Consider the following 17,962-nt stretch of genomic DNA (forward strand, 5'->3'; position numbering starts at 1 on the left):
ATGCCTCCAGGAAACCGGCCACTCTGCAATGTTACCATCAGAAGTGGACACGATTTTCTTCCTGGTGTCTTCTTCATCAACATGATCCCACTTCCCTTGCTGTGGAGACTTTGTTGGATTATCTACTTTCTTTGTCTGACTCTGGCCTTAAGTCTACTTCCATCAGAGTCCACCTTAGTGCTATTGCTGCTTTTCATGAGCCAGTTCATGGAAAACTTCTCTCGGCTCATCCCTTGGTGTCCAGATTCATGCGGGGTCTTTTCAATGTGAAACCACCTCTTAAAGCCCCTCCTGTAATCTGGGATCTCAATGTGGTTCTTTCCGCCTTAATGAAGCCTCCATTTGAACCTTTGGCTATCACTCCTTTCAAGTTTCTCACTTGGAAAGTACTTTTCCTTATTGCTCTTACCTCTGCCAGGAGGGTCAGTGAGCTACATGCACTAGTTGCAGATCCACCTTTTACGGTCTTTCATCATGACAAGGTGGTTCTGCGTACACATCCAAAGTTTCTCCCTAAGGTTGTCTCTGAATTCCATCTCAACCAATCCATTGTTCTGCCTGTCTTCTTTCCGAAACCTCACTCTCATTCTGGAGAACAGGCTCTACATACTTTGGACTGTAAGAGGGCTCTAGCTTACTATTTAGAGCGTACTAAGCCCCACAGATCAGCTCCCCAACTCTTTCTGTCCTTTGATCCGAATAAATTGGGACGTCCTGTTTCTAAACGTACGTTGTCTAATTGGCTGGCAGCGTGCATTTCATTCTGTTATGCTCAGACCGGACTGACACTGGAAGGTTCTGTCACGGCCCATAGAGTTCGAGCTATGGCAGCATCTGTAGCTTTCCTCCGTTCCACTCCTATTGAGGAAATCTGCAAGGCTGCTACTTGGTCCTCAGTTCATACTTTTACATCTCACTATTGTCTGAATGCTTTCTCCAGACAGGATGGACACTTCGGCCAATCTGTTTTGCAAAATTTGTTTTCCTAATGGCCAACCTTCCCTCCATCCCTCTTTTTGTTAGCTTGGAGGTCACCCATCAGTCAAGAATATGCTGCCTGCTTGTCCTGGGATAAAGCACAGTTACTTATCGTAACAGGTGTTATCCAGGGACAGCAGGCAGATATTCTTGCGTCCCACCCACCTCCCCGGGTTGGCTTCTTAGCTGGTTTATCCTAACTGGGGACCACGCGCCTCTGTCGGGCGGGAAGGCACTCGCGCGTGCGCTGTGCGGCCTACTAGAACTTTCCAAGTTCTTAGAGTGCAATCGCTCTAAAATTGTCCGTACCGGGGCTCCGTCGGTGCAGTCACCCATCAGTCAAGAATATCTGCCTGCTGTCCCTGGATAACACCTGTTACGGTAGGTAACTGTGCTTTATGTCGTGTCTCTAATTGATGGTAGACTGAAAAATAAGTGGAAACTCAGTTAAGTGTCCAAGAATGATCTTAGATCAACAAATATGTGTGGAACACTCAATGTTATATATAATGTAATTAAAACAGAGGAAAAAGGACCTCAAAAAACCCCTAGATTATAGTCAATAAAGTTATAACCAATTGGGGTTAGGTTTTCATCACCGGTCCAAAACCCCTGTGTGATTATTTAAAATGCTTTTTTATCTTTTTTTATAATGCAATATATAATAGTGTTTAAATATTGTGATTCAAAATTTCTCTAATCACTGAAGAGCAAGTTAAAGCCAGCAGCTTTATATTGAGGGTTTCTATAATATAAGATAAACCAAGCACTTATCTTGATGGCCCAACCGTTTCCCTCAATGGGCTTCTTCAGGGGTAACGATAAGACTTAACATAGTGCCAGTACAGACTTTGCTCAAAAGTTCTTAAAAAAGAGAAATAAAGAAAATAACATATCAATGTATTTATGACACATAAGGACATATTCATTTTAATAGCATGGTAATATTATGACTGCTAGTTCAGCGTACTGATTTAATAACAAAATGTTCTGATGGTTATATGTTTTTAAAAAGTGCTAAATAAATCCACAAGCAACAAAATTAACAATGAAATACTATCATATTTAATAAGATATATAACTTGCCTGTGGTGTAGCTACGTGTTCTTTGCTTGCAACAATTTAAAGACAAAATGGCGTCCGTATTTAAACAGGACGCCGAGACCATTTTAACCAATCAGATTGTTAAATGACATCATGAATAATGACACTACGTATTCTCTGCTATGAAAAATTTTAAGAAAAACTAACGTCCGTATTTAAACAAGACACTGAAACATTGTTAACCAATCAGATTAATGGTGAATGTAAAACATATGTTTAGAAGTGTATAGTTGAAATATTTGTTGGAAAATACACATAATAGCAATCGGAATGAATGAAAAACTGGTAGTAGTAAAGATATATCCCAAAAAAATATATGCACATAGGACCCAATGGTAAATCTAAAGACACACACCACAGCTGGCATAATCAGAACTGGGTAAAAAATAAAAGAACAAAAACTAAAGATTAAAAATAAAAATCATGAATAATTGAAGACTTATGTTGCAGATGATATAAAAAGTCAGAAAAAAGCATGCCATTCAATGTGGCTATTCAGTCTCAAGATCAGATTAAATGAACATCGTTCCAACCTCAAACGGACAAGATTCGAAGCCCCCTTGGTTGCTAATTGTTCTGAATTCCACCATAAATTTCATCAGTTCAAATGTTGGGTCATTGACCATGTTTCCAACTGAGCAAGAGGAGGAGACCGAAATAAGCTACTTTAACGTCGTGAACAACTGTGGATCTCCAGATTACATTCATTAGAACCTCATGGACGAGGGGATTGTGGGAGGGTCAGGGGGGGTTTGTTGAGGTGGTGTTGCAAATCTTGTTATATGGTCCTTATGAGAAAATTTTCAATAAAAATGATCTTACAAAGAAAAAGGAACCTTTGATTCGCAAGGAATTGGTGAGTTTTGTCTATCAACCTACCTCCCTGTTGACCTGCTCTCTTGACAAGATGACAACAGACAGACAAATGCTGAGCCCCTAACACCAGGTATTATAACGAAAAATCCACAAGCTGTTGTGTCAGATCCAGTGGAGGATTTCTGCCAATTGCTTGAAGAAATTAAATCAGATATCAAAATAATCCACTCCTAATTGTCGACTCTTGCAGTTGATCTGTGTGGGGAGCTAACAGAAATGGGAAACAGATTGTTGGAATTGGAAATCTAGTTTGGAGAACATCAAGAAGCAATCGCCTCTCTAGAAACCATCTTTTCAGGACCGTAAGCCCACCAAAACCTACTTGCCTGATAAAATTTGAAGACTTGGAGAATCGATCTAGGGGGACTACCGGAAACACTTGAATACAACTGTAAGCTGACCAGAAACTCTTGATCTCTTTGCTTGCAGATTCACCACATCCCCCTGGTACCAGAGCACATATAAGTTGAATGGGTGCATAGGATCCTAGGCCATCCACAGGCAAACATTCCACAAGATAAGCTTAGAGAGTCTATATTGGCTAAAGTGTGCAAAGCAGATTTCCACTGGGACAGCTATCCCATAGAGATTTATCAGGATCTTGGCTGCCACCACGCTACACAGAAGAGGAGAGTTGAAGCCCTACACCCATTTCCTAGTGGATAAGGGCATTGAATATAGATGACAGCACATGTTTGCACTAACATTTTACCTGGAATGGAAGTTGCAAAGACTGCATACAATGGAAGACATTTGGAAGGTATTCCTGGAGTTTCATGCCCCTCCCCCTAAAGAGACTAACATCTGTGGAGGTGAATCTGGGAACAGTGGTATCGCACAATCTAGCATACAATGGCAACAGGTGTCTTGGGGAAGGGGCATCTGACTTGCCAAGCATCAGCTATCCAACACCAGGGCTTGAGTTCTACTTGAAAAACTAAAAAGAGCGCGGCTTTGTTTCTTTGAGGTGACTGTATACTCTTTCTTGTTGCTTAGTGATGTTTCTTTATTAGGAAGTGACTGCGCATACTGTGGATTGACTAAGCTGCTATAGTGGTGGGTGGGATGTTTTTGGTATACCTGGGGGAGGGGGTGTTTCTTCTATTTTTGATATGCCAGGTGCTGTGTGAGATTTCCTCCTCCCCAGCTCAACAGTTTTATGGCATGCTTGGTTTGTCCTTCACGGTGGCCCCACACAGTATAAATACACAGTTCCCACCCCCCACCCAAACTACATATTCAACAAATAACTATGGGCTCTATGAGGCAGGTTATCCCAGAAAGGCGACCAAGTTTGAGTAAATCGCCGCCATGCCGCAGCTGATACTCTCTTAACATCTAATCGCTCCATATGGAGCAAAGCATACACTGCATTTTTCCATTCCATCACCAAGGCTGGTTATCTTATTTGTTAAATTTCAGTTTGGAAGGGGAGGGTTTTGTTTTTTTTTTTTTGGGGGGGGTTGTGGTCCTTGCTCTCTTGAGGTCATATTTTGGACTGGTTGACCCTAAATCATGAGTGATATTCATTTTTTGTCTTAATGTGAGGGACTTGAATATGTCTGTTAAGTGTCAATTTTTGTTAAGGGAAGCCAATCGCTTATAGGCTGATGTAATTATTCAGGAGACTCATCTGCTCCCTAGGCATGAACGTGTCCTATTCCAAAAATATTACCTGTGGTTGGGTTTTGTGTTTTTTAGTGTCCAACAGATTGTAAAATAAAACTAAATGGGTGAGTATATTATCGAGAAAGCAGCTTTGGCAATCTTCGGTAATGGTGGTTGATAAATGTAATGTAATGTAATTTATTTCTTATATACCGCTACATTCGTTAGGTTCTAAGCGGTTTACAGAAAATATACATAAAGAGGGGCAATTTATATATACTTCTAAAGGTACAACTTTATCGTTATATGTATACTTTTTTGAATATCTGTGCACCCAACTCTGAACAGGGAGATTTTTTTTTTTTAGCCCATATTAGGTATATTAATTGTAGGAGGGGATTTCAACCTTACTTTAGAGCCTTGCTTAGACAATTCAGTCCTCTTATTAACATATGCCCACTCAAATAGGGCTAAATTACAAAACTTTCTAAGCCAATGGGGGCTGATATATGGCCATTGTCACATCCTGAGACTAAGGACTATATCTACTTTTCTTCTACATATAACAACGTACTCTCGCATAGATATATGGTTTGGGATCCCAGCATCAATAGGGCAGATAGCAGAGATCACTATTCATACTATTACATGATTGGACCATGCTCATATTACCATGACTATCTCTGAGGAGTAATTGGCTGGATCATAAATTTTGGTAACTTAATGAAGGAATCTTGTCTGAGCCAGCCCATGTAATACATTTAGAGTCTACCCTACATTATTTTTTTGCTACATTCTGATGATGCGGATGTGACACCATTTACTTTGAGAAACACTGAAAGCAATAATGAGGGGAAATCTCCCTGCAAGCACATGTGACTAAAACTCAGCTTGCTTCATTAGAGCTTTTATGTAAGAATGACAGGGGGATGGCTGAAATAAAACTCCATAAAATTAAACTACAGCTTCGGGAGTTGGAATTACTGTAGCTGATATCTCTGAACAATTAGAATCAAACACGAGAATTTTGAGTTTAATAATCGCACCATTGAATAGCTCAAATTGCAGTGCATAGGGCATGGCATTTTATAACTGGCCTCAAGATAACAAAGGTGGACTACATACCAATATTCCCTTTATTCAGCAGGAATATGCTACATTCTTTTGAAGCGTGAATGAATATGGTATTCCCCACAGGGACCTTTTTCATTACAATCAGCTTCGAGATTTTATAAGACACAGAAGGCAGGAGGAATTAGAAGAAACAGCATTGGAAAAAGCTATATGCACAAGAACAGGGAGAGTAGATACTGTATTTCCCCCAAAATAAGCCCTAGTTGAAGTGCTGGATTTGCAGGCAGTAGCATTGCACCCCCCCCCCCCCCCCCCGACCCATCTCTCCCTCCCTACACCAACCGCAAGACCGACAAAGCATTACCTTCTTCCAAATGGCAGGGTTGCAGCTGCAATCTAAATATGCTGCTTCATGTCTTCTACTGCCGGGGCATTGCTGTGACATGTTACTGATGACATCGGTGATACAGCAGAGAAATGTACAGTGTTAACACTTTGCAATGGGAAAAATACCTTGATCATATCTATATTGTATTTCAGTGGACTCTGGATTTTTAAACATTTGTTTAAGGTACGTATTGCCACGCCTTTTTTATTATTATTACTGAAATTTTAAGTCGTAACAGTGAAATAACATAACATTAGACCATAGATATGATATAAACCCAAACATAATGGAAAATGGTTACAAAATTTTCTACCAATGGTATCTCAGCCCTGCTCAACTTTACAAGATGTTTCTATACTGCCCTGAACTTTGCTGGACAAATTGTAGAGAATGAGGAATTTTTTTCCACTGCTCGAGGATTCAAGTTTTTTGAGCATTGTTGCTAGATTTGTCTTCGAAACATTATAGGCTTACCATCCATTGCAAGCAGACTATTGCCTTTTACATCTTAAGACCTGGAATTTCCAAGACAGCACATTGGTTTGCTGCCTATATGTTTGTGGCGGCAAAGCTTTTAGTGGCTAATTGATGGAAACAGCCTATCCTGCCATCAATGGATGTGGTGTTTTGTTAAATTGAATTACATTTGCTTAATATCTGAATTGACTGCTTTTTAAACATGGCCGTTTTGTACCTTTCCATAATACTTGGGATTAGAGCAGTGTTTCTCAACCTTTTCAAGCCAAGTACCCCCTAAGCCTAACAAATACCAACTGAGTACCCCCAACACCAAAGCTCCGCCCCTGGCATGCCCAAACTCCACCCCTAACTCCACCCCCATAATAATAATTGTAATGCAATTTCTTCCATCCATTTTTCATATACACACAATTTAATCTTATTAATACATAATAGTGACCACAAAATTATAAAATCACAAAGCACACTGTATGCAGAAAAAATGTTAATTTATATTCGGGGGTTTTTCAGAGAGGTCAAGGCAGATGACTTTAAAATATGCAATGTCACCTCAGTAACAACTGAAAAATAGACAAATATAGTGCAAAATATAGACAGCAGATATAAATTTTCAAAACTGACACATTTTGATCACTATGGAAATGGCCAGATAACTTCTTTTGTAATCCGCCTTGAACTGCAAGGTATTGGCGGAATAGAAATCTCTAATGTAATGTAAATTGAAAATGAAATCATTTTTCCTACCTTTATCTGGTGTCTTCATGAGTCTCTGGTTGCACTTCCTTCTGACTGTGCATCCAATATTTCTTCCCTTCTTTCTGCCTCCTGCATAGTTCCTCTCCCCCAGACCTCATTCCATTCCCCAACCAACATCTGTCTGTCCCTCCATGAATTCAACTTTTTCTTCCTCTTTCCCTGCCTGCGCCATCCATTGAAGCCACCGCCGCCTATTCTCCCTGCCCCACCGCTGAAGCCGACCTGCCACCCGACACGCTCCATTCCTACCCCCCTGCCACCATCGCAACGGGAATGGGCCAGGTGTATGCAGCGACTGCACGTGGCCAGCCCACAAGCCTTCTCCCCGATGTCAAATCCTGACATCGGAGAAAGTGTTCCGCAGGTTGAGAAACACTGAATTAAAGGACAGCAATGATTTTAGTCAGGCAGTTCTTCAGAACCTTTTTGTATAACCAAGTTACGCAGAAGCCAACCCTGACATGCTCCATTCCCACCCCCCTGCCACCGCCGCAATAGGAATGGGCCAGGTGCATGCAGCGACTGCACGCGGCCAGCCCACAAGCGTTCCCCCTAACGTCAATTCTGATGTCAGAGAGAAGATTTCGCAGCTTGAAAAACACTGGATTAAAGGACAGCAATGATTTTGGGCAGGCAGTTCTTCAGAACCTCTTTGCATAACCAAGTTACACAGAACTGATGCCTCCTTCCCCCGCCCCTCCCCCCCACACACACACGCACCCACATGTCCCCAAGAAAATCTGCCAGAAAGAAATTAGGACGACCTGTTAATTGAGAAAGTGACCTTGCTTTTATCTGAAATGGGGGTTCTCCAAAGATAGCAAGGACATGCAGACATCCACCCTCATTTTCTCTTCTGCTTGTGACAGCTGAGTCATTGACTTATGAAAATAGAAGAAGTGAACTGGAGTTAGCTCAAGAATGCCTGCAAATGCTCAGGAGGCCACTTCATAGGCTTCCCTATGCTTTGGGAGAGGACTGTCACTGGATGCTTTTGTGATGACATTACCCATTGGTGTAGCTACATTTCTCCTGGCCTATCAATGAAGAGCCCCCATTTAACAGATAAGCAACTTTCTTTTTTTGAGTGAACATTTTTGTTTGCAAATGTGTCTTCCAAAAGTAACTACCCAAATATTTCAATTTGTATATGTAAATTCTAGCATTTATACTTATATATTAAATGTGGAAAACATGAATTTAGAAAGCTAGGATTTATGTGCCATATGCACATGTGTGATTTGCATAAGAGGATAAGACTGAGGTATGGCTAAAATATACATATATATTCCCCGTTTCAGAAGGAGAATACCGTATTTTCACTCATATACTGCGCACCCGTGTAAAACGCGCACACGGGTATAGTGCGCAGGAAACTGTAATTTATGTAAAGAAATTTTTATATACCGTGCACACCTGTAAACCGCGCATGCCGCCCCGACTCTCCTTTTGCCCGCCCCGACTCTCCTCTCCCCCTTGAAGTCCTGTCCCCACCCTGAAAGCCTGATGCCCCCCCTCCCCCCCCCCCCAACGTCAGATTCACCCCACAGGACCGCTCGCACCCCCCCATTATGGAGAAGCTCCTACCGTTCTCCTGCTGCTTCCTCTGCCGATGGTCCCAGGCCTTCTGTGAGCCCTGCTCTGAAATGCTTCCTCTTCCGGCGGTCCCAGCCCTTCTGTGAGCCCTGCGTCTGCGCTGCTTCCTCTTCCGGCGGTCCCGCCCTTTCTCTGACGTCAGAGAAAGTGCGGGACCGCCGGAAGAGAAAGCAGCGCAGACGCAGGGCTCACAGAAGGCCCAGGACCGCCGGCAGAGGAAGTAGCAGGATAACGGTAGGAGCTTCTCCATGATGGGGGGCTGGGTGTGCGAGCGGTCCTGCGGGGGTGGGGGTGCGAGCGGTCCTGCGGGGTGAATCGGATGTCGTGGGGGGGAACTATAAAAAAAACATTGTAAAACGCGCTCACGCGTATAACACGCAAGGTTATGCACGGTTTGTAAAAATCGTGTATAACGCGTGCGTTATATGTGCAAAAATACGGTACATGTATCAAGATCAGTGTCCATTTTTACACCTGCTCACAGGTGCATCCTAGGTTTCAGAAATGTGCTAATTTTTGGGCAGCACTCTACAGCTTTGGGGGGCTTCCAGCAGCAGTCTTACTTTGTGGGGGGGGGGGGGCTAGTTTTCTTTTCAGCTTTGGTTTCTGCCAAAACCAGCGGCTAATTTTGATTACAGTTTTGGTTTCAGTGGAAACTGAAGATCCTGGTTTCGGTCAACCTCTATAGATAGACAGGCTCTGTCATCAGGTCCTGTTCTTAAAAAACTACTAGAATTTGACACATCCTAGCCTGGGCATCTGTTTGTACATTCATTCTAAAATCTTCCATTATTTGTGTATCTCTGCTAACATAACAAATGCATTGTTTTGCAGAGCCGGCCAAAAATGATAGTGCTGAGAAAGTGACTGCTGAGAAAGTGACTGCTGAGAAAGTGACTGCTGAGAAAGTGACTGCTGAGAAAGTGACTGAGAAACTAGAAGAACTGTCTGTAAAGGAAGAAAACAAGCTTCCTGAGAAGAACGATGAGACTCCAGAGAAGAAAACTGAAGAGAACCAATAGATCACCTGGGGCCTTGTGCTCTTTCCTTAAAATTTGTTTATTTTTACAAGGGACTTTACAGAAACTGAATTCAGACATGTATTTTTTCCCCCTTGAGCTTTTGCCTTTCAGGAGATAAGTTCAGAAGCATTTCATTCCCCAGTCATGAAAATGTACTGTGCTAACTTTCTTTTCCATAGTGGAAACATTTATAGTCCTCCAAAAGAATGAATAAAACCATTTTGGAAACAAAGCAGCATCACAGGACAGGATGGAGTTCCATCTAGAAAACAAAACTTTGTCATTAACACTTAATAGATAACAGTTGTGGGGGTTTTTGTGTTTTAAATTTTTAGTGTTGTAACCCTGACAGATGTAAATTTTTATTTTTGAAGCAGCTAGACAAAAGCAAAGTTAGAGTTCAGCTGATTTAGAGAGATTCTTGCTAAGCAATAGTGAGACTTTAGGATGATGCCTTTTGCTGATTCAAATATAAAGTGTAACTTTTTATTTTCTTTTTTTTTTTTTGGCCTGAAACAGAAGAGGCTTTGCCAAGTTATAAGCCCGGGCCAAAGGTTTATAAACTACAGACTTGCAGAATACTTCTCAGGGTCACAAGCTGACAACTTAAGTGGATGCTTGCACTTTTCAAAGAACCCTTTTTCCGCTAAGTCTTTACATGTTTGTTCATATCTTTAGTAGGTTTTTATAACAAGCTATTCATTACAACACTATGGAGTTAAAGTAATTGGTCGTTTTAACCTAAAAGGGGAAGCCACTGTACTGTTTTTAGTTAATCACCAAAGAATTAATTTGTGCCACAAATATTTGTAGACTGCTAGTGTTCTAGAAATGTTGGTTGTTCCCTTTACACTATGTTGTAGCTTTTTTTTCTAGTTCTTTGGAGGAAAGATGCGTTGTTGAATGAGTGTGTGTCCTGGAACGTTTTAAGCATTCCTTCCGATACAGAATGAGTATATTTCAAAGTATGTTTGTAGTATGTACCAGGATCAATTTTTGCATTGAAAAATACTGTTGAACTGAAATAGAATAAACAAAACCCTGGCAACTAGAAACAGAATGATGATGACTAGTATAATGTGGAGTGATAACTTTCTGACCTGGAGTTCAGTGCTTCCTTTCCATAGTTTATGAATTTAACTAAATTCTCTTAAGTGTTATGCACAACTAGCTGCACGTCTTTTGAGGGAGTGTTTGGTTAGCTAGCTCCTTACCTTTGTGCCTTTTTTTCTTCTGCTTTTAACTAGCAACTTTGTTCTACTACTGGCACTGAATTCCATGTGCTGGAAATTTAGTTAAGTTGTAATACTAGGCAGATCTTCCCAAACTGTTTTGATAATCTGCTTCCATGAAGATTTAATGAATTTGTTTTTAGGCATTATGAACAGAAAAAATGTATTTCTTTTCTGTGTAAAATATTTTGACTTTGAATCGTGAACGGTTTCTTCTCTAATCAAGAGAGGGGGGGGTGTCTGGCTCCATTTTCTTGCTATATATGGTAGCCTTGGTTAAGGCAGCTCCTTCTTGGTAAGGGTAGAAAGTAAATCTGAGATTTGAGCCTTTAGTGGCTGCCCCTGTAATACTAGAAGGCCCCCTCCTATATGGTCACATCTAGTAGTGGGATATGGTGACTTAAAAGGAGATTTTTGTTTGGAGGGGGAACACGTTGGATTAGTAGCCCTTGCATAACTTCATGCCTTTCCTTCTCTGTGCTGTTTCCCAGCCCTCTCCTTGAGACACATCTAGCCAGTTTGGGTTTTCAGAACTATCATAATGAATATGAATGAGTTGCTTATTACACATTTCCCTCATGTGTATGCATTAGATGTCTTGAAAACCAGACCAATTTGTGCCCTCAGAAGGCTACAGAAAAGATTCTATACCCCACTGTTTTTCAAATGAGCAGAGTTGTCTTAACTTTTCAGTATTGTAAGAAAAAATATACTATTGAGTTTCTGATGAGTAGGTGCTGAACACCACCCATTCCTAGTATGAGGGAGAGAGAAGCCAGTAGCAAAGTTTACAGAGCAGGAAATAGCTTAAATAATACTAGAATGAGCAATATATACAGTCACCATTATGAATTATGGCAGCCAAAAAACATCCAATACTCCTACAGCTTTGGGCCAATTTTATGTTTTGCAGTTTTTTTTGTGTGTTTATGAATGAAATGTTAATATGCAATAGAGCTCTATAGCCATTTAAACTGTATAATTAACTTTTCATTATAAAATGTATTTAATAACTGCAAATTTTGAAAAAAAATAATTAAAAAGTAGATTCTAGCAGATTGAGATATTTCCACTGTGATAAGGAATGTCAAGTGTTGCACATGAAATATTCTTTGTACTTGCCTGTCTTGATAAATGCCAGATCTAAATAATTGATCTCAGTATTTTACTATTGCTGTTCATTTTTGCCATGTTCTGGTAAGGGAACAAGTTCTCCTTATTGATGGTAGAATCTTCAGACTTTACTGGAATTCAAACTTGCTTTGTGAATAAAAAACAGTGTGCGGCTTAAGTCCATAAGTACTTAAGACTTCACCTGTTTTCTGCAGACTAGGCTTGCTCATCTATTGATGAGAGGAACTCTTCTTTTTCCATGGCTTAGAAAGCTGTTCAGAATGGATCTATTTTCTATCTTCAAATATGTGATCGCCTCTGTGAAAATATAACTAAGACGCTAGAGACTATAATCATAATTTTCCAGACCCGGTCGCACATGGCTGTAGTAAACTGGTACCCCTTTTTTCTGCCTTTTTATCTGCTCTTTGCCCCCACTTCTACCCTGCTTCCTTAAGAAAAAAAAAAATTAACTCCATGCATAGTTAACCCCTGGAATTGCCACGGGATGTGGTATAAGCTGTTGGTATTGATGGGTTTAAAAAAAAAAAGCTTGGCTAAATTTCTGGAGGAAGAGTCTGGGGTAGATCTGGGGGAAAAAGCAAAGTTGCTTACTTGTAACAGGTGTTCTCTGTAGACAGCAGGGGAATGCAGCCACACTTGTTGGTGAAGTCTTCTGACTGAGCCTGTTTGCCAGTGCTCTTCTCTATCTAGGCAAGCTTTTGGCTTACTGGGCATGCGCAGGAGTCCCTACACCTAGAACCCCTCCCCTCTGCTGTCAGTATGTATCTAGCTATGAACAGGAATGAGACAAGGGGATGCAGGGTGGGCAAGTGTGGCTGCATTCCACTACTGTCTATGGAGAACACCTGTTACAGGTAAACAATTTTGCTTTCTCTGGAGACAAGCAGGGGATAGGCAGGCACACTTATTGGTGACTCCCAAGCTGAAAAACTAAGATGGATGGTGGAACAACTAATAACAGTGCAAATAGGTTCCATAGGACTGATTGAACAAAAATGGAGATCTTGTGCGAAGCTCTGATCCAGGCAGTAATGCTTTGTAAAAGTATGCACTAAGGACCAAGTTGCTGCCTTGAAAATAACATAACATAAAAGCCTTCTATACCGCATAACAGTAAAGATCCATGTGGTTTACAAAAGTAAGGAGACATTCAAGATGGTAAGCTAAAAGACGTTAACGGTATGTCTTATATTTACATCCTTTGACAGAAGGGAATAAGAATGTAACTGATTGTCTTGGACATTTTACATTGACAAAAGTAAAAGAATCTACTAAATAACTGGGAATAAGACCGAATAGTAATTTATAGCTGACGCAACTGAATTTAAACATCACCCAAGCCTCCACCGGCAGCCAATGCAGCTAATGAATAAATGGAGTAATGTAATTGTACTTTTTTTAACCCAAAGATCAAGTGTATAGCTGCATTCTGCATTATATGTAGTCTCTGAAATTTTTTTTGAGTAACAGGCCAAGTAAACTATATTAAAATAGTCTAATTGACTCAGAATCAGGGATTGGACTGACAATCTGAATGATGAAACATCAAAATATGATCTTATGGTCACAGTTTCCATAAAGTATGGAAACATTTTGCACTAAGGTGTCTATCTGATTCTTCATTGTTAAATTATAATCCAGAATAATACTTAAGAATTTAATAATGGGAAGAACTTGGTAAGTTACTACATTCACTGTCAATGTTGTTTCAGTGGTGGTTTGGCATGGATAACCATAGAAAAATTGTCTCTTCTTGGTTGAGTTTTAGTTTAAATTCAGCCATCCACTGTTCAGTTATTAAAAGTACTTCAGATATTATATGCCTGATCTGAGGAAGTGCAGTTGAGACTGGGATCAAGATAGTTATGGTGGTGGCGTAACTGAACAACTTAATTCCTAAGTAAGAAAGTTTAATTCCCAGGGAAGATAAGTAAATATTTAAAAGAAGTGGAGACAAAAGGGAGCCCAATGGGACACCACATTTATTACTCCAATTGTAAGAATAATCATTATTAAAATGTACCTGATAGCTACGTGAAGATAGAAAACCTCTGAACTAATTCAGAACTTTATCTTGGATGCCAATAGCATCCAGGCATTCCAACAATTTTTTTATGATCTACAAGTGCATTATCAGCGCACTTATGGGAATGGCTCTTAAATTAAGAATTGAAGATGCTGTAGCTCATACTTTTTATGAGCTCCAATTGAACCCGGTGGTTGTATCTGCGCACTTGTGTAGCAAAATTTGATGCAGTGTGCTGTCCAAGAGGAGAGAGTTCATTTTGATACCAGCTTCCCCTGAGTAGCCAGATGAAGAGTAGGAGATGAAGAGTTAAGTTGTTTGATGTAACTGGTCAGTTGCTTTGAGGTAAAGAAAAGTAATACTCTTTCTGCAATTTAGCGTTTGGAGAGATTGCTCTGCTGTAGAGGCATGTGGAGGAGGAAAAACAATGGTAAAGTTATAGTTTGGTTTAGATGAAGTTTGTGACCACCTTAGGAAGGAATTTGGGATGCATTCTTAGTTGCACTCTTTCATGAAAAAATTGGAGGTACGGATAATACGCAACAAGTGCTTGAAGTTTACTAACGGTTCTGGCTGAAGTTAAAGCATTGAGAAAGATTGTTGTCAACGTAAGAAAGGGAAGGGAAGCGGATCCTAAAGGTTCGAAAGGGGGCTGCATTAATTGGTCTAAAACCAAATTCAGATCCCACACTGGAGTAGGGTCTTGAAGTGGCGGCCTAAAATTAGAAAGACTTCTCTTAAAATGGGAAACCAGAGGGTGATGGGAAACTGGTTTATTTTGTACCAAGGAATGGTAGGCTGAGATAGCTACTAAATGAAATCGGACAGAGTTAAATTTGAGGTCAGAGTCTGACAAGTGCAATAGATATGATTAAAATATAGTCAGTTGGACAAAGAAGAGGAAAAAGTGTCCATTTTGATTGATAAGACTTTTAGTAGAAGGATGTCTCGTTGCCAGAAGGACCGTTTTCACCTATTGAGAAGGAATTAGATGCCTTAGGACTGAACTTTCAATTTCCAGGCCGTCAGACTGAGACTGTAGAGATTCGAATGTAATAACTGTCAGTTCTGCTGAAAGAAGAGCTGGATGGCTTTGTAGTGGAAAAGGGGGAGCGTCTAGAAGGTCCAGCAAGAGTGGATGCCATATTTGTCTGGGCCAACGAGAAGCAAAGAGTGTGATATGAGCATTATCCATAGTTAGTTTCTGAAGAACCTTGGAATTCGGTGGGAAGGCATAAAGAAGATTTTGACCCTAGTGTATGGAGAAAGCATCCCTTGCTATTGCTTTGGGGAGCTGGTCGAAGAGAGCAAAATTTGCTGCATTTGACATTCCCTTTGGAAGTGAAGAGATCCTCTGTGGGAGTCTCCCAGCAGTGGAATATTTGTTTCAGGATGGCAGGGTGGAGAATCCACTCATGAGGGTTGTTTCCTGCTCAAAGAGTCTGCAAGGATATTGTGTTCTCCTGAAATATATACCGCTTGCAAATAAACCTGTATTGTTAGAGCATAGGTCCATAGGCGATATGCTTTCCTGCAGAGAGGAAGGGAATAGGCACCTCTCTGCTTGTTGATGTAGAACATAGTCACTTGATTGTCTGTTGGAATGAGTGTGTGCTTGTTGTGGATCCAAGGATGGAAGGCTTGAAGAGCGTAATAGAACATGATGGCAGATAAAGGCCAACTGGCTCATCCAGTCTGCCCATCCACAGTAACCATTATCTCTTACTCTATCTATGAGATTCCATGTGTTTATCCCATGCTTTCTTGAATTCAGACACAGTCTCTGTCTCCACTACCTCTACCAGGAGACTGTAACATGCATCTACCACCCTTTCTGAAAAAAAGTATTTCTTTAGATTACTCCTGAGCTATCACCTCTTAACTTCATCCTAAGTCCTCTCAGTCCAGAGCCTCCTTTCAAATGAAAGAGACTCGACTTATGTGCATTTACGCCATGTAAGTATTTAAATGTCTTTATCATATCTCCCCTCTCCTGCCTTTCCTCCAAAGTATACGGATTGAGATCTTTGTCTGTCCCCATACACCTTATGACAAAGACCACACACCATTTTAGTAGCCTTCCTCTGCAGTGATGTCATCCTTTTTATATCTTTTTGAAGGTGTGGCCTCCAGAATTGTATACAATATTCTAAATGAGATCTCACCAGAGTCTTATACAGGGGCATCAGTACCGCCTTTTTTTCTTCTGGCCATATCTCTCCCTATGCACCCTAGCATCCTTCTAGCTTTCACCATCACCTTTTCAATTTGTTTAGCCACCTTAAGATCATCACAATCATGCCCAAGTACTGTACACATATGTTCTTCACCCCCTAAACTGTACCGTTCCCTTGGGTTTTTGCAGCCCAAATGCATGACCTTGCATTTCTTAGCATTAAATTTTAGCTGCCAAATTTCAGACCATTCTTAAAGCTTTGTCAGGTCTTTCTTCATATTATTCACACCATCCTGGGTGTCTATTCTATTGCAGATTTTGGTATCATCCACAAAGAAGCAAATCATATGTGACAGCCTGCGGCAATCTCGTTTATAAAAATATTTTTAAAAAACAGGCCCAAGAAAGAACCTTGAGGCACACCACTGGTAACACCCCTTTCCTCAGAGCAATCTCCATTGATCACTACCCTCTGTTGCCTTCCACTCAAGTTCCTAACCCAGCCTGTCACTTTGGGACCCCGAGGGTGCTCAGTTTATTTATTAGATGTCTGTGTGGCATACTGTCAAAGGCTTTGCTAAAATCTAAATACACTCCCTCTATCCAATTCTCTGGTCACCCAGTCAAAGAAGTTGATTGAAGGGTGGTGCAGTCCTAACAGGCAAGTGAGGAGACCATGATTATACCTGCCAACGACAGTCCAGTGAAGTTTCACTCTCAAACTTCTCAGGGGTCAGAACACCAACAAAGTAGATACTTCTGTTACAGATAAGAACTTCTGCTGCTTGGGTCAGACCAGTGGTCCATTGTGCCCAGCAGTCCACTCACACGGCGGCCCTTAGGTCAAAGACCAGTGCTCTAAATGAGTCCAACCTCATCGGTGTATGTTCCAGTTTAGCAGAAACTTGTCCAACTTTGTCTTGAATCCCTGGAGGGTGTTTTCCCCTATAACAGACTCCAGAAGAGCGTTCCAGTTTTCTTCCACTCTCTGTGAGAAGAAGAACCTCCTTACGTTTGTACGGAATCTATCCCCTTTCAACTTTAGAGAGTGTCCTCATGTTCTCCCTACCTTGGAGAGGGTGAACAACCTGTTTTTATCTACTAAGTCTATTCCTTTCAGTATCTTGAATGTTTCGATCATGTCCCCTCTGTCTCCTCTTTTCAAGGGAGAAGAGGCCCAGTTTCTCTAATCTCTTGATGTACGGCAACTCCTCCAGCCCCTTAACCATTTTAGTCACTCTTCTCTGGACCCTTTCGAGTCCTTCTTCATATATGGCGACCAGTGCTGGACACAGTACTCCAGGTGAGGGTGCATCTTGGCCCGGTACAGCGGCATGATAACCTTCTCCGATCTATTTGTGATCCCCTTCTTTATCATTCCTAGCATTCTGTTTGCCCTTTTCACCGCCGCTGCCACCACACATTGTGTGGACGGCTTCATCGACTTGTCGATCAGAACTCCCAGGTCTCTTTCCTGGGAGGTCTCTCAAAGTACCGCCCCGGACATCC

At 41.1% G+C, this 17,962-nt stretch overlaps 1 protein-coding gene across 1 annotated transcript in view; it reads left to right on the plus strand.

The window, feature by feature from the left end:
- Positions 1–12,262, plus strand: part of RANBP1 (RAN binding protein 1) — a 71,805-nt gene extending 59,543 nt beyond the window's left edge. Inside the window, exon 6 of the mRNA XM_033955423.1 lies at positions 9,695–12,262. Within this exon, the coding sequence (XP_033811314.1) occupies positions 9,695–9,882 (188 nt within the window). The 3' untranslated portion in view covers positions 9,883–12,262. The remainder of the gene's footprint in view (positions 1–9,694) is intronic.
- Positions 12,263–17,962: the final 5,700 nt, after the last annotated feature.

This window comes from Geotrypetes seraphini, chromosome 8, assembly GCF_902459505.1.
Source record: "Geotrypetes seraphini chromosome 8, aGeoSer1.1, whole genome shotgun sequence".
Classification (NCBI taxonomy): domain Eukaryota; kingdom Metazoa; phylum Chordata; class Amphibia; order Gymnophiona; family Dermophiidae; genus Geotrypetes; species Geotrypetes seraphini.